The sequence below is a fragment of the Primulina huaijiensis genome, chromosome 5 (assembly GCF_012295235.1).
Source record: "Primulina huaijiensis isolate GDHJ02 chromosome 5, ASM1229523v2, whole genome shotgun sequence".
NCBI classification, from domain to species: domain Eukaryota; kingdom Viridiplantae; phylum Streptophyta; class Magnoliopsida; order Lamiales; family Gesneriaceae; genus Primulina; species Primulina huaijiensis.
Window position 1 is genome coordinate 3,552,272 of NC_133310.1, and position 17,547 is coordinate 3,569,818.

A 17,547-nucleotide genomic window follows, 5' to 3' on the forward strand; every position below is an offset into this window, starting at 1 on the left:
GGGTAGTTAATGCCAGAAAATTTTTCGGTTGCTTCTTTAAAAATTTCTAACAAAGAAACACATTTACTCAAAATATTCCAATCATCGTCTGTTAGCATTAAAGCTTGTGTTGTAATATTATTATAATACGGAGTAACTAAATCTTGAAAACGTAATAAAGTACGAAGCAAGTGATATAAAGAATTCCATCTAGTTTCAATAGGAAGAGGAAATTTTTTAAATTTAATTCCGGTTGATTCGACTAGTGCTTTCCAGTCACGTCCATATCTTCTTTCACGTAATAATTTCCCACATAATTTGAATTTTTCTATTACAGTGGACATTTGTTCATCACAAGCACATTTAACACATAAGTTGATAATATGACACGCACATCTAACATGAAGCAAATTACCTTCTAAAATTGGTTTTAGTGAATCTTTAAGATATTTAATTGCAAGAGTATTGGCAATCGCATTATCTAACGTTATCGACATTATTTTATTTTGTATGTCATAAATCTTAACAACATTTAAAACATATCTAGCTATAGTGTATGCGTTGTGAGACGATTCTAAATGATCTAGCGCNTGATATGACAATTTCCACCGAACCCGATAAATAATTCAATATTCGACCCAAATGGAGGAAGATATGAAGGATTTTTTTTACCTGATTAAATAAATGAAAAATCAGATGTTATGATAAATTATTTATAATATTTTGTTTTTTCTATAATGATTAATTTGCTAATTTAAATATATATTTTCTTTATTTTTATCCGTAAATATTCATAGTTTACTCAAAATGATTGAAATTTGAGAATTTGCAATTATATATGGAAATTGGATATTTGTATAGTGTATGGATATCCAATTTTCTAACGTATACGAGGAGGAAGATGAAATTGAGTACCAAATGAAGATGATGATAAAGATGAGAATGAATATAAATAAATAGAGCTGAAGACGGATCTTACCTAAACTCGACTCAATTGTCATCCCTACTCATATGATATATATGTTTATCGATCAAAGCAACAGAAGCAAGAGACAAAAAAAGAGGAGAGAAAAATAGTGTAATTTTCTCGATTTCGATAGCCAATTCAATTTGTTGTAAAAATCTAGTAATCCACGTCGAGGACCACCTCAAAAAAGATTATAAATTATGGGTCTCGAGAAAAACTAAAGAAATAAACGTTACTAATTGGACTATTTTCTCTTTTTATCCAATTAGGATTATTTAATTTCATAATTAAACTAAAGTGAGCTATAGCGCGCCATCACCACCATTGCTAAAGATTAGCATCTTCAACATTATTTGGCGAAGGCATTAATTGTAATGTAAATCCACTGAAATGTGGTTTAATAATAATAATAATAATAATAATAAAATAGTTGGAACCTCACGATAATATTTGCAATGCATATGATTTAGAAAAAGTTGTATTTTTGCATATATATATCTGTCTTTTTACGCGTTTACTCATCCATGTTGTCAATTTCACGAGGATTTTTGACTAAACTTATTTAAAACAATTTATAAGCTCTTACATCTTATAAATTGTTTTAGGATGTTGTAAGTTATGTTGTCTCATTTTAAAAATAAGTTGTCAATGTGTTTGAATGAACTTATTTTAAACAATTTAAATGTTTTAATGTGTTTGATGTTATAAAATCTTTTTTTATCAAAATTTTATAATACTGTGAATTAATGTNACATCAACACTTCTAATGAAAAATGACTAAAAATAAAAAGATAGATTACTATACTGAAATTTAACAACATAAATTATCAAAATAATAAATAAACAAATATACGTGACCGAAATTACAAATTTTTCTACTTTTTATGACTGTATACATGAAATTAATCTGAAAGATGTTCTTAAAATCGGAAAAAATAATTATAAATATATATTTACTTACAAGCACAAAATTTTCAAATATTTTTACTTAGTTTATACCACAAATAATGTTACAGTCAATGTGAAATAAAACAGGATAAATAACCGATTAGTTGACGTCCGGAAAATCCCACCGACAGTTGTCATTTCCCACAATTATTAAATACATAATGTTGGACTAGGCTAGGAATGATAATTTTTTTCACGAGTTTCGGTCAAAATGAAAAACTCGAAACAACAATGGAGATTTCCGATTTTTTTTGGATTTGGGTTCAAATATTTTTTAAATCTCTTAAATAGTTTGGAGCAAACATGATAATATTATCCTCAGGAACCCAATAACAATAATTTAATAATAATAATATTAATAATATAATAATATTGTTTTTTGTTTAAATATTAGTAATAATAATTTTATAATTAATAAGAATAGTATAANATAAGAATAGTATAGTAATAAGTTCGATTCCCCGAACCCGTCAGTCTTATTAATATTTTTGAAATCGAATATGAGGATGGAGGTGAAGATATGATCTCCTTGGATTCAAATATTCTCCAAACCCAAAAAACGATGATCAGGGCGGATATCACATAATACAAATTATACAAAGATGCAAGAAAGCCGAACCCAATAACTGAGGCAGATGCAACAAAGTAGTACTGGTACAGTAACTTGCACGAACATTTGCGGTACCACATCACACAAAGTACAGAGAGATCCCAAAAACCCTAACCTTCTATGTTCCAAGATAAAGCTTAAAAAAAGAGCACGAATTTTGTGGCGAAATGATTCCCGGGGCTCCAAATTTTCTCCATCCAAAATGGGTTTTTTTCTTGGATTTCTGTTCCGAACAGTACATAGTTGGGATCACTACAGTTTTAGTCCGAATTACAAAGAATATAGAGTTGGCAGGAGAGTGAGCACACGCAGGCAAAATATATAGAGAGAGATGTTTTTGTGCGTATATGCGTGTGACCACTTCTCTTCTGCCAATTAATTCCCTCTCTATAGTTTCTCTCTTGTTTGTTCTTTAAGCCCTTTATTGTTCACGACTTTATGCTCACCAACGAACTTGAGATTCTTGCAGCTGAAAATCTGGAAACGTCAAAAGAAAAACTGAATAAAGCAAAGTTAACACGTCGACACTGCTTACAATCAGTGAGATCTGTAATATTAGCCACTCTTTTAGTATTCAAGCTTATCACTCTCTTCTGCACGCAAATTAAAGAATCCACAGATTTTTCGATTACTTGGCTTGTTTGTTTTGAGATATATGCTTTGAGATCAAGTTCGTCTGAAGAGCTTACTGTATGATGAAAGTAAAATGGTTCTTGAAGTAAATAATACTAAGTAATGTCTCTAAACATGTGGAGTTGAATAGTGTGTTTCTTGTTTTTGTGATTATCACATTTTCTGCAACATTCTTGCTGCTGTTGTTGGATAGAACGAGTCGGGGGTTGATAACTACACCTAGCTAGTTACCGTTCTGGTTTTAGCAAGAAGTTTGCGAATTTGGATTTTTTAACAAACATATTTGTTTTTGAAGAAATCTGTTCCACAGAATCGTTTGAATGATAAAATTAGTGACGGAGGATATATTTCATTCTGGTAGAAACGTGGTAATTGCTTTCTAGATGTATGTTGCTATTGTCTGTACTATGTTTAACTGGCTGTGATATTTCAACTTAACGATTCCTTGACTTGCAGTTGTTGTTAGTCTGTATTGGTACAGCATTCGGTTTATTTTCTCATTGTCATAGGATTAACTGATCTGTGGTTTTTACAATGTATTTGACAGGGAATTTGATGTATTACCCGAGATTTCTGAATAGGTAGCTCACTCTTGCTCATGATGTTAGATACTCAATCAATATATTGCTCATGGTGGTTTCATTGTTTGATATTGAAACACTGCTCTCTTTCTGAATAAACTTTCAAACTGAATTTGAATTTGCAATGTTAATTTTGTAAATATTTCTTGATTTGATACATAGTAATATTATCCGTTTTCAGTCATGGAAGGTGAACCACGAATGCATAAACAGTCGGTATGTCCAGAATTGGATTGCATGGGTTTTCTAAGCTTGAGTTCCTTTGTGAATTGTTTTGCAAACAAACGAGATGTTGCGCGATCTGGAATTTGGAGAACGACGATTTGATGAGTGTTGTGCTTAGAAAATAATTCAGAAGCCCATAAGCAAAAGCCCAACACATGAAAGTCCAGGAGAGTTGCAGTTGGCCCAGGAAAAGCACGACGCGACGAGTAAAAGCCATTACCCAACATGGAAGATCGTGGAATATAACCTAAACTAACATGCGGAATGTGACAAAAAGCAAGGAAAAGAATCAGAATAGGGATCGACAAATCAACACAACAAGCTACATTAAAACTCTGCAAAATTCTATGTCAATTTTATGTCTGTTCATTTCAACTCCTAGTTCCAGCAGCAAAGTCTTCTAAATATTCCATACGATCACCAATCTTCCTTGAAAAAACGTTGATCAAGTACATCACAACATAATTAGATTTGATGTTGTTAACGGATTCCGTCTGTAATTTCACATTTTTCAACCAAATTCTTAGTTTTGAAACCACAACAGAGAGGGAATTAGAACTAACGGTCGAATCGAGACACACATCGTTTGATAAAAAAGTCGGATCATTTCACATCTGGCACGATCACGTGTCTGGCACGTCCCACAAGTTTTCAAGAGAAACAATGAGAAAAACAGAAGCGAGAAATTGTAGGCAAATTTGAAATGTTTATACAAAATTTCAAAGCAATTGTTTCTGCTTTAGCCTCCAACAAGTCACCAAGATGACGTTGCAGAACAGTTCAATAGTTAGTAAACAACTGTGGAAAGAAACCACAGACTTCAGATATCCAAGGAATTGCGATGATCTTCACCGACACATATAATTTTATGACACGAATAGCAAAATATAATTAAATAATTTGGACCCCAAAAAGCTTAAAACCCTTTTTCTTCACTTTTTCTGGAGAATCATGAGCATGATCTTCACCCACTTTAGTATTATCTTCATCCTCTATTGAACCATCTGCTGAATCAAACTTCTCATTCTCCTTGGGTATGGCCTCACCGTCGTTATAATGACCCTCGTTATAGGCGACATCGATCATACTAAGTCTCTGAACTCCAGTTAATCCATTATTGATTTCAAAGATAGAAAAAATAACCGTGTCCTTAGATCTTAGCCCCTTCTCCTTTGCAAATCTATTCCAACCCCTAGTAAATACAAAACTTTGGCTACTTTTCCAATAGCAATACCGAAACTTCCATGACCTCATGGACCTATCAAAAAATGCAAGCTCTATGTCTTCTATTCCACCTCCGTTCTCTTCCTCCATCTCAGAAATCTGAGGGAAATATTTTACTGCATATTTTTTGGGGATGACAAGTCGGTTAAGCTTACTTACATCGCTGGGAGTGAGCTCCTTTTTGAAAAGTTGCCTTACTTTAACCCCGGTGACACCGTTCAATATAGCTTGATTATTGTTACCGCATTGGGCTTGAGCCCTTAAATATTCAGAAAATTTGGCAGGATAGGAGCCATCTTTGATCATGCCTAGGACTGATTCTGTATTAAATTGGCTCTGGAAACTTGGCTCGTGGATGGTTATATCAGTCCAAGGGAAGTTTCTGTACGAGTCTCCATTGCGAAGCTTGATAGCTGCACTGTCATACGCCATTGCAGCTTCTTGCTCGGATTTAAACGTCCCAAGCCAAATACGCGCATGATTGGCGTATATTTGGGTTCCCCAGTGTCCATTTTGTTGGCTCACGACGCCTTTGAATCTTGAAGTGGAGGCAGAAACATTACGTTCAAGATTCTTGAAAGGAATCTGTTTGTTGCTGGTGTTGGATGGGAAGACTTCTTCGGACTGAGTGGTAGTTGCAATACCTGAAACAACACCTGGTTCTTCCATACCTTAAATCCTGCAAATTCACAAGAGAAAAACCAAAGAAACCGTGATCGGCATAATTAAGATAGAATATTTAGGCACCATTAATAGCACAACACGAAAGAATTCTGCTAAAAGAGACTTCTAAAGAGCCAACACCTTGAAAAAAGATTTCAAGTTCAAAACCAAAAAATTGAGATAACTATGTGAAATATTGAGGACATACCTGCTCTATCGACAATATATACACAACAGTGACCAGGATTTTAATTTTTTCAAGTGCAACTACAAGGTTTAGATCCGATACAAATTATCTGTCCATATGTACAAGGAAACAAAGCTTCGTAAAACAAATTGAACAACAAACTTATATCGGCAAATTTGTGTACCTACAACAGTAATTGAAAAATCATAGTTCAGTATATATTATGATACATGCAATAATTGTAGGAGTAATCATTTTGCATTACCATTCAAAAAATCTATATGTTCATCATCGAAGATCATTAATGTTTAATCCTTAATCGCTTCATTTCGTGTTCATATAACATATTAAAGACTGAGAAAGTACTCTCATAAGATTTGAGATTAAAACAAGATTGTAAATGGCGGGAGACGGTGGCGGGACGTCGTTGACCGGCAGCCTACCGCCTCCGCTGCCTAGGCGGTTGAATTTTTTTAAGTAATTTTTTTTATAGATAATCATGCAATATAATTACAAATAGTCATCATTTTTTTTTATGTAAAATGTACAATTAAATAATGTTTAAGCACAAAAAAGCTTCATACAATATAATATCATCTAGATAATGTGCAATTAATAAATATTCATCATCATATTAATGTTATTATGCTAACAAAATAATATAATTACTTTTACAAAAAACTAAGCTTAAATTTCAAAGTTTCAATCAATTATCCATCGTTAGAACAAGTAGGAGACTAAACATAACTAATCTTCCAAATCATCTACATATGCACCATCTACTACATCCATGATCCTCTCATCATCGAACTCAAAATCAACATCTTTTTCATTCTCCTCCTCCGATGTATGTAAATCTTCGTCAAGTTCTCTAATGGGGATGTTCCTTGCACTCCTCTTTGGATGTAGCACTTCATCCGCTGCCAAGGCCTCCGCTACCATTCTCCAAGTAAGTCCTGAACCCGGCTCGACCTCATCTTCATCACCATCATCAACAAGCCAACCTTTAGCTTTACTAGCTTGAGAGGATACAAGCAAATCTTCACCCATTTCTCTTTTTAAAATTGTTGACTAAGTTTTTAAAATTGTTGATAATATTTTTAAAATTGTTGACTAAGTTTTTAAAATTGTTGACTACAACTTAAAAATCTTGACCGCCCGCCTGCTCGCGGCCTTGACCCGTCTCCTCAACGCTGTATAGCTTGGGCCGCCTAAAACACCTGTCTCATGCATAGGCGGTGTGGTCGAGGGCCGCCTACCGCTTAGGCGGTGCCTAGGCGGCCGCCTCGATCGCCATTTAAAACACTAGATTAAAACTATTGTTTCTGCCTTTAAGTTTCGATATGTGTCGTCCATCAATCAACTTAAATACAAGTTTATTTTCCTACATACTGATTTATTGAAGAAGGATGCATATACAATAGTTTTAAACGACATGCAAATATTATCATAACAGCAAATTTTGTTCTGTAGATTGTCTGATTTGTCAAAATTAGATTCTATTGCAATAACTATGCTTGTTTTATACTTTTAGTCCTTTCATTGTTCTGCTTAGTGTGATATCTAATATTGCTGATATGACGCGAAAACGATGTCAGAAACAAACAACAAATTATGTGTAATTACTTCTACTATAACAGTAGAACTAATACTCCCTTTGACTAATAAGTTCCAAAATAATGCTATTATCTTTTGGGACAAACAAATTCGTAAGTATACGTATAATTCACCATCAAAATCATTAAACATGATCATCCATCCAATCCAATAGAGAGTTCATTAAAATACATTTAGTATCTGAACTTGTAACAAGAAAACATAAGTTTATATATTCTCTTATTTAATTTGTGAGGTACCAAGATTTTTTCCACTAACCCCACAAAGAGATTGAATAAGGACCATGATACAAACTTGGATGAATAAATAGGTCTAAATATAACAACATCACTTGAACAAAATATAACACAAAATAACAATATGAACATAAAAGAGTTATGGAATCGACCACGAAAAGAAATTAAAGGTTGTAAGAAGTACCTGGGAAATCAGGTTTCAGTAAATTAAAGGCTGATGAAGAAACACAAGTAATGATAACTGCTGATCATGAAGAAGTAAACGTAGTGAAATTCTTAAATAGTTGAGAAAATAATCAGGAGAAGTCCTAAGATTTTCTTTTAATTGTTCGTACCCATTATTCTATATGTGGATTTGTTCGTATCTGCCCATTGATGGAAACAAAAATCTTCCCATAATTGAATTGCTTCCATACTTGATTTAGTATTAAAAAAAAATCGACTCCTTGCTCTCAATAAAACATACAAGTTAATTACCAAAACCAAATCCAAGCAAGAAATAAAAACCAAAATGGCACGTCAAATATTGCAGTGTAATGAGAATTATTTCTGCCAGAGATTGGGCAAACCCGAAAATATGCATAATTACAAATTAACAAAAAAAAAATAGCAAAACACTGTTTCTTGGTAGTTGCAGTACTGCAGATCTTAACTACATTTTAATCGTACAATACGGTATTAGTCCTAGAGGAAATATACGATTTTCAGTAAAAATTATTACATCAGTAACAGTTCGTACCTTCTTAAACCAACATCGTCCTCTCCAGGAGCAACATCAAAAGTCACGCTTCAGACTTACATCACAATAAACAAACGAATCCCAGTAATGCATTTGTTTTTTAAGTAAAATAAAATAATAGCATAGAATATATATCCATAAAGTAGTACTATTGGATAAGACTCGAAAAGATTACTTTTTTCACGCATTATAATATCACATCAAGAAATTAACACTCCAAAACCTAGATTAGAAGTGGGTATGCTCATCTTGTAATAACCAGATCTGAGAATAATACACCTGTCCTCCGCCCCGCCAAGAACAAGAAAATCAAACAGATAGTGTGTGTGATTCATATATGAACACTAGTGAGCTAAAGATAGTGCAATGGTAAAGAATGGCGTGCGTGGTTTTTGTTTAGTCGTGACAGAACAGACGAGCTTTGATCACTGGAATCGTCGTTTCTTACATTTTATGGGCCTTTTCTACTTGAGAGAGATCGAATAGTGGTGTGGTTGAATGGACCAAAGATACGTATTCACAGAAGGAAGATAACTAGTACATAGCTGACATAAAGAGGAGTGAGCACACGTCTAGACAAAGGTACACTCTTTGTACAAATGCCTGCGTGTGCTCACTCTCTTCTGTCAACTCTAAGTTACCTCGTTTTCCGTCTGCTTAATCACAGTACACTCAGAGAAATCAACCCAGAGGAAAACAAGCACATATTTTAGGCAGTTGTTTTATGCTTCTCAATTTTCTTCGCAAATGGTCAGATCTGAAAACGAAAACGAAGATCCATTTCTGGAAAGAGACCACCACCGCCTAAGCCCTTACCATTAACCATGTGAAGCAGCAGAAGCTAGCACCGGAAAGGGTTAGGAATTACTTGATGAATTCCAAGATCAACCCTTTATCAAGAAACCGACGACTCTTTTCAAAATTTTTCATCTCTGAGACTGGGAATACTCCATGTAGTTGGAAAAATGAATGACAAAACTAGTCGGATCAAATAAAATGTCTTCGCCTCCGCGTACATAGGGTCGGACCTTTTATGAGACAAAAAAAGCCATCGCTCCAAGGCCCGGTCTGTGAAAGAGTCCAACATATATATTTTGAGTTGACGATCTATTGAAATAATTTTTTTTTACCAATATTAAATAAAAAGATTTGTAATTTTAATATTTTTTTTGTTTATAACTGATCAAACTCGATTATTTTTTTCAAGTTCGGTTTGAATAATTTAAACAATATCAGAAGACTTTGGGACATTTGTTGAGTTTGGAGAAGTTAACGAGTTAGTCTTTAATAAGCTTGATAAAGTTTTGTATATAACTTCAACAATTTTTTAAGATGTTACTGTGTTTTGCAAAACTGAACGATTTATTATCAAATATTTATATTGTCTATAAGATTTTGTTAACTATCCTAGTAACTGTTATATAAGCAAAAAGAAGCTTATCGAAGTTAAAGTTAATAAATACATATCTTCGATCAATAATGTCACAAAATAGACTAAATGAGCTAGCTATATTGTTGATTTCCAAAAAAATTATCCGAAAATTGGATTACATAAATTTGATATATATTTTTTCTTCTAAAATAGTTATACGATTATTATTTATGTAATTATTTCAAATATTTATTGACTTGTTTTTTTATGTAATTTATTGTTTCTTGTGTTTTATGTCCTATTTATTATATTTATTACTTACTAACTGAATTTTAACATTATTTATACTTACAGCATAACCTATTTTTAAATTTTCGTTTCAAGTTGATCGAACATAGTTAAGACTCTAGGCAGCGTACAGTTATAAAGACTTAATAACTAATGCATTTATCAATTAATATAATGAGGGGCGAGAGGCGGGCGAAGCACAGCAAGACAGCACCACAAGGTGGGGTTCTTCTTTTCCACATGATGACGAAGACGCCGACTTTGGTCTTGTATGGAAGTTGATAAGTAGAAGGAATTGTTGTCAATGGCGGATTGGTTGGATGGGGTATCGGTATTGGTTGGATGGGGTATCGGTTTGACTTAATACGGCCCCTTGGATAGGGAGATGTGTCTGCTCAGTATTCTTGGATGGGAGGGAGGGCATTCGTTTCTTTTGATGAATGGCTCTCATTTGGAGATTACACTGCGTCGCTACATGCAGCAGACAACTGGTTTGAAGGGACTGTCAACCTCTCCAATAATCCAATCATACACTTACTTCTCTATAAAATAATCTTTTTCTTTTTTGTTGAGAAACTTCACTTTTCATATTTAATCAAGTCTTTTTGGGACGAGAAATCCAAAAAATTTTGGGTTTGGAATGACATTCAGATTATTCAAAAAAATCCAAGAAAGTGTAATTAGCTGTTAGGTGAAGGATATAGAGCAATCATGAAGTTAGGATTTTTTACTACCAAGTTGATGTCATTTTGATCTAATAATTACNTTCATGATGTTATTGATACTCAAATCAATATATTGCTAATGGTGGTTTCATTGTTTGATATTGAAACACTGTTCTCTTTCTGAATAAACTTTCAAACTGAATTTGAATTTGCAATGTTAATTTTGTAAATATTTCTTGATTTGATACATGGTAATATCATCCGTTTTCAGTCATGGAAGGTGAACCACGAATGTATAAACAGTCGGTATGTCCAGAATTGGATTGCATGGGTTTTCTAAGCTTGAGTTCCTTTGTGAATTGTTTTGCAAGCAAACGAGACGTCGCATGATCTGGAATTTGGAGAACGACGATTTGATGAGTGTTGTGCTTAAAAAATAATACAGAAGCCCACAAAAGCTTGGAAGCCCATAAACAAAAGCCCAACAGATGAAAGTCCAGTATAGTTGCAGTTGGCCCAAGAAAAGCACGACGCGACAAGTCAAAGCCACTACCTAACATGGAAGATCGTGGAGAGATCGTGAAATACAGCCTAAACTAACATGCGGAAAGTGACAAAAAGCAAGGAAAATAATCAGAAGAGGGATCGACAAATCCACACAACAAGCTACAACAAAACTCTGCAAAATTCTATGTCAATTTTATGTCTGTTCATTTCAACTCTTAGTTTTAGTAGCAAAGTCTTCTAAATATTCCATATGATCACCAATCTTCCTTGAAAAAACGTTGATCAAGTACATAGCAACATAATCTGATTTGATGCTGTTAATGGATTCCGCCGGTAATTTCACATTCTTCAACCAAATTCTTAGTTTTGAAGTCATAGCCGAGAGGGAATTAGAACTAACGGTGGAATCGAGACACACATCGTTTGATAAAAAAGTTGGATCATTTCACATCTAGCACGATCACGTGTCTGGCACGTCCCACAAGTTTTCAAGAGAAACAATGAGAAAAACAGAAGCGAGAAATTGTAGGCAAATTTGAAATGTTTATACAAAATTTCAAAGCAATTGTTTCTGCTTTAGCCTCCAACAAGTCACCAAGATGACGTTGCAGAACAGTTCAATAGTTAGTAAACAACTGTGGAAAGAAACCACAGACTTCAGATATCCAAGGAATTGCGATGATCTTCACCGACACATATAATTTTATGACACGAATAGCAGAATATAATTAAATAATTTGGACCCCAAAAAGCTTAAAACCCTTTTTCTTCACTTTTTCTGGAGAATCATGAGCATGATGATCTTCACCCACTTTAGTATTATCTTCATCCTCTATTGAACCATCTGCCGAATCAAACTTCTCATTCTCCTTGGGTATGGCCTCACCGTCGTTATAATGACCCTCGTTATAGGCGACATCGATCATACTAAGTCTCTGAACTCCAGTTAATCCATTATTGATTTCAAAGATAGAAAAAATAACCGTGTCCTTAGATCTTAGCCCCTTCTCCTTTGCAAATCTATTCCAACCCCTAGTAAATACAAAACTTTGGCTACTTTTCCAATAGCAATACCGAAACTTCCATGACCTCATGGACCTATCAAAAAATGCAAGCTCTATGTCTTCTATTCCACCTCCGTTCTCTTCCTCCATCTCAGAAATCTGAGGGAAATATTTTACTGCATATTTTTTGGGGATGACAAGTCGGTTAAGCTTACTTACATCGCTGGGAGTGAGCTCCTTTTTGAAAAGTTGCCTTACTTTAACCCCGGTGACACCGTTCAATATAGCTTGATTATTGTTACCGCATTGGGCTTGAGCCCTTAAATATTCAGAAAATTTGGCAGGATAGGAGCCATCTTTGATCATGCCTAGGACTGATTCTGTATTAAATTGGCTCTGGAAACTTGGCTCGTGGATGGTTATATCAGTCCAAGGGAAGTTTCTGTACGAGTCTCCATTGCGAAGCTTGATAGCTGCACTGTCATACGCCATTGCAGCTTCTTGCTCGGATTTAAACGTCCCAAGCCAAATACGCGCATGATTGGCGTATATTTGGGTTCCCCAGTGTCCATTTTGTTGGCTCACGACGCCTTTGAATCTTGAAGTGGAGGCAGAAACATTACGTTCAAGATTCTTGAAAGGAATCTGTTTGTTGCTGGTGTTGGATGGGAAGACTTCTTCGGACTGAGTGGTAGTTGCAATACCTGAAACAACACCTGGTTCTTCCATACCTTAAATCCTGCAAATTCACAAGAGAAAAACCAAAGAAACCGTGATCGGCATAATTAAGATAGAATATTTAGGCACCATTAATAGCACAACACGAAAGAATTCTGCTAAAAGAGACTTCTAAAGAGCCAACACCTTGAAAAAAGATTTCAAGTTCAAAACCAAAAAATTGAGATAACTATGTGAAATATTGAGGACATACCTGCTCTATCGACAATATATACACAACAGTGACCAGGATTTTAATTTTTTCAAGTGCAACTACAAGGTTTAGATCCGATACAAATTATCTGTCCATATGTACAAGGAAACAAAGCTTCGTAAAACAAATTGAACAACAAACTTATATCGGCAAATTTGTGTACCTACAACAGTAATTGAAAAATCATAGTTCAGTATATATTATGATACATGCAATAATTGTAGGAGTAATCATTTTGCATTACCATTCAAAAAATCTATATGTTCATCATCGAAGATCATTAATGTTTAATCCTTAATCGCTTCATTTCGTGTTCATATAACATATTAAAGACTGAGAAAGTACTCTCATAAGATTTGAGATTAAAACAAGATTGTAAATGGCGGGAGACGGTGGCGGGACGTCGTTGACCGGCAGCCTACCGCCTCCGCTGCCTAGGCGGTTGAATTTTTTTAAGTAATTTTTTTTATAGATAATCATGCAATATAATTACAAATAGTCATCATTTTTTTTTATGTAAAATGTACAATTAAATAATGTTTAAGCACAAAAAAGCTTCATACAATATAATATCATCTAGATAATGTGCAATTAATAAATATTCATCATCATATTAATGTTATTATGCTAACAAAATAATATAATTACTTTTACAAAAAACTAAGCTTAAATTTCAAAGTTTCAATCAATTATCCATCGTTAGAACAAGTAGGAGACTAAACATAACTAATCTTCCAAATCATCTACATATGCACCATCTACTACATCCATGATCCTCTCATCATCGAACTCAAAATCAACATCTTTTTCATTCTCCTCCTCCGATGTATGTAAATCTTCGTCAAGTTCTCTAATGGGGATGTTCCTTGCACTCCTCTTTGGATGTAGCACTTCATCCGCTGCCAAGGCCTCCGCTACCATTCTCCAAGTAAGTCCTGAACCCGGCTCGACCTCATCTTCATCACCATCATCAACAAGCCAACCTTTAGCTTTACTAGCTTGAGAGGATACAAGCAAATCTTCACCCATTTCTCTTTTTAAAATTGTTGACTAAGTTTTTAAAATTGTTGATAATATTTTTAAAATTGTTGACTAAGTTTTTAAAATTGTTGACTACAACTTAAAAATCTTGACCGCCCGCCTGCTCGCGGCCTTGACCCGTCTCCTCAACGCTGTATAGCTTGGGCCGCCTAAAACACCTGTCTCATGCATAGGCGGTGTGGTCGAGGGCCGCCTACCGCTTAGGCGGTGCCTAGGCGGCCGCCTCGATCGCCATTTAAAACACTAGATTAAAACTATTGTTTCTGCCTTTAAGTTTCGATATGTGTCGTCCATCAATCAACTTAAATACAAGTTTATTTTCCTACATACTGATTTATTGAAGAAGGATGCATATACAATAGTTTTAAACGACATGCAAATATTATCATAACAGCAAATTTTGTTCTGTAGATTGTCTGATTTGTCAAAATTAGATTCTATTGCAATAACTATGCTTGTTTTATACTTTTAGTCCTTTCATTGTTCTGCTTAGTGTGATATCTAATATTGCTGATATGACGCGAAAACGATGTCAGAAACAAACAACAAATTATGTGTAATTACTTCTACTATAACAGTAGAACTAATACTCCCTTTGACTAATAAGTTCCAAAATAATGCTATTATCTTTTGGGACAAACAAATTCGTAAGTATACGTATAATTCACCATCAAAATCATTAAACATGATCATCCATCCAATCCAATAGAGAGTTCATTAAAATACATTTAGTATCTGAACTTGTAACAAGAAAACATAAGTTTATATATTCTCTTATTTAATTTGTGAGGTACCAAGATTTTTTCCACTAACCCCACAAAGAGATTGAATAAGGACCATGATACAAACTTGGATGAATAAATAGGTCTAAATATAACAACATCACTTGAACAAAATATAACACAAAATAACAATATGAACATAAAAGAGTTATGGAATCGACCACGAAAAGAAATTAAAGGTTGTAAGAAGTACCTGGGAAATCAGGTTTCAGTAAATTAAAGGCTGATGAAGAAACACAAGTAATGATAACTGCTGATCATGAAGAAGTAAACGTAGTGAAATTCTTAAATAGTTGAGAAAATAATCAGGAGAAGTCCTAAGATTTTCTTTTAATTGTTCGTACCCATTATTCTATATGTGGATTTGTTCGTATCTGCCCATTGATGGAAACAAAAATCTTCCCATAATTGAATTGCTTCCATACTTGATTTAGTATTAAAAAAAAATCGACTCCTTGCTCTCAATAAAACATACAAGTTAATTACCAAAACCAAATCCAAGCAAGAAATAAAAACCAAAATGGCACGTCAAATATTGCAGTGTAATGAGAATTATTTCTGCCAGAGATTGGGCAAACCCGAAAATATGCATAATTACAAATTAACAAAAAAAAAATAGCAAAACACTGTTTCTTGGTAGTTGCAGTACTGCAGATCTTAACTACATTTTAATCGTACAATACGGTATTAGTCCTAGAGGAAATATACGATTTTCAGTAAAAATTATTACATCAGTAACAGTTCGTACCTTCTTAAACCAACATCGTCCTCTCCAGGAGCAACATCAAAAGTCACGCTTCAGACTTACATCACAATAAACAAACGAATCCCAGTAATGCATTTGTTTTTTAAGTAAAATAAAATAATAGCATAGAATATATATCCATAAAGTAGTACTATTGGATAAGACTCGAAAAGATTACTTTTTTCACGCATTATAATATCACATCAAGAAATTAACACTCCAAAACCTAGATTAGAAGTGGGTATGCTCATCTTGTAATAACCAGATCTGAGAATAATACACCTGTCCTCCGCCCCGCCAAGAACAAGAAAATCAAACAGATAGTGTGTGTGATTCATATATGAACACTAGTGAGCTAAAGATAGTGCAATGGTAAAGAATGGCGTGCGTGGTTTTTGTTTAGTCGTGACAGAACAGACGAGCTTTGATCACTGGAATCGTCGTTTCTTACATTTTATGGGCCTTTTCTACTTGAGAGAGATCGAATAGTGGTGTGGTTGAATGGACCAAAGATACGTATTCACAGAAGGAAGATAACTAGTACATAGCTGACATAAAGAGGAGTGAGCACACGTCTAGACAAAGGTACACTCTTTGTACAAATGCCTGCGTGTGCTCACTCTCTTCTGTCAACTCTAAGTTACCTCGTTTTCCGTCTGCTTAATCACAGTACACTCAGAGAAATCAACCCAGAGGAAAACAAGCACATATTTTAGGCAGTTGTTTTATGCTTCTCAATTTTCTTCGCAAATGGTCAGATCTGAAAACGAAAACGAAGATCCATTTCTGGAAAGAGACCACCACCGCCTAAGCCCTTACCATTAACCATGTGAAGCAGCAGAAGCTAGCACCGGAAAGGGTTAGGAATTACTTGATGAATTCCAAGATCAACCCTTTATCAAGAAACCGACGACTCTTTTCAAAATTTTTCATCTCTGAGACTGGGAATACTCCATGTAGTTGGAAAAATGAATGACAAAACTAGTCGGATCAAATAAAATGTCTTCGCCTCCGCGTACATAGGGTCGGACCTTTTATGAGACAAAAAAAGCCATCGCTCCAAGGCCCGGTCTGTGAAAGAGTCCAACATATATATTTTGAGTTGACGATCTATTGAAATAATTTTTTTTTACCAATATTAAATAAAAAGATTTGTAATTTTAATATTTTTTTTGTTTATAACTGATCAAACTCGATTATTTTTTTCAAGTTCGGTTTGAATAATTTAAACAATATCAGAAGACTTTGGGACATTTGTTGAGTTTGGAGAAGTTAACGAGTTAGTCTTTAATAAGCTTGATAAAGTTTTGTATATAACTTCAACAATTTTTTAAGATGTTACTGTGTTTTGCAAAACTGAACGATTTATTATCAAATATTTATATTGTCTATAAGATTTTGTTAACTATCCTAGTAACTGTTATATAAGCAAAAAGAAGCTTATCGAAGTTAAAGTTAATAAATACATATCTTCGATCAATAATGTCACAAAATAGACTAAATGAGCTAGCTATATTGTTGATTTCCAAAAAAATTATCCGAAAATTGGATTACATAAATTTGATATATATTTTTTCTTCTAAAATAGTTATACGATTATTAT

At 34.0% G+C, this 17,547-nt stretch overlaps 2 protein-coding genes and 1 long non-coding RNA gene across 11 annotated transcripts; 1 reads left to right on the forward strand and 2 right to left on the reverse strand.

Annotated features, from left to right (window-relative positions):
- Positions 1 to 4,618: 4,618 nt before the first annotated feature.
- Positions 4,619 to 9,637, reverse strand: LOC140976397 (AP2/ERF and B3 domain-containing transcription factor At1g51120-like). 9 transcript variants are annotated; one of them, XM_073440519.1, is made up of 4 exons: positions 8,610 to 9,637; positions 8,055 to 8,111; positions 6,039 to 6,097; positions 4,619 to 5,846 (listed from the first exon to the last, which is right to left on the reverse strand). In XM_073440519.1, the coding sequence occupies exon 4, from the start codon at positions 5,834 to 5,836 to the stop codon at positions 4,835 to 4,837; it is 1,002 nt and encodes a 333-aa protein (XP_073296620.1). In that variant the 5' UTR covers positions 5,837 to 5,846; positions 6,039 to 6,097; positions 8,055 to 8,111; positions 8,610 to 9,637; the 3' UTR covers positions 4,619 to 4,834. The 9 variants fall into 9 exon arrangements, with proteins under 9 accessions (XP_073296620.1, XP_073296616.1, XP_073296614.1 ...); XM_073440515.1 differs by having other exon boundaries at positions 8,206 to 9,637; XM_073440513.1 differs by having other exon boundaries at positions 6,039 to 6,126; positions 8,206 to 9,637.
- Positions 6,544 to 15,867, forward strand: LOC140976399 (uncharacterized). The gene is made up of 2 exons (XR_012175209.1): positions 6,544 to 8,175; positions 15,493 to 15,867. It is a non-coding gene; the product is annotated as an uncharacterized lncRNA (long non-coding RNA).
- LOC140976396 (AP2/ERF and B3 domain-containing transcription factor At1g51120-like) lies at positions 11,954 to 13,785 on the reverse strand. Its single transcript, XM_073440512.1, has 2 exons — positions 13,377 to 13,785; positions 11,954 to 13,184 (listed from the first exon to the last, which is right to left on the reverse strand). Exon 2 carries the CDS (start codon positions 13,172 to 13,174, stop codon positions 12,170 to 12,172), a length of 1,005 nt encoding a protein of 334 aa, XP_073296613.1. The 5' UTR covers positions 13,175 to 13,184; positions 13,377 to 13,785; the 3' UTR covers positions 11,954 to 12,169.
- Positions 15,868 to 17,547: the final 1,680 nt, after the last annotated feature.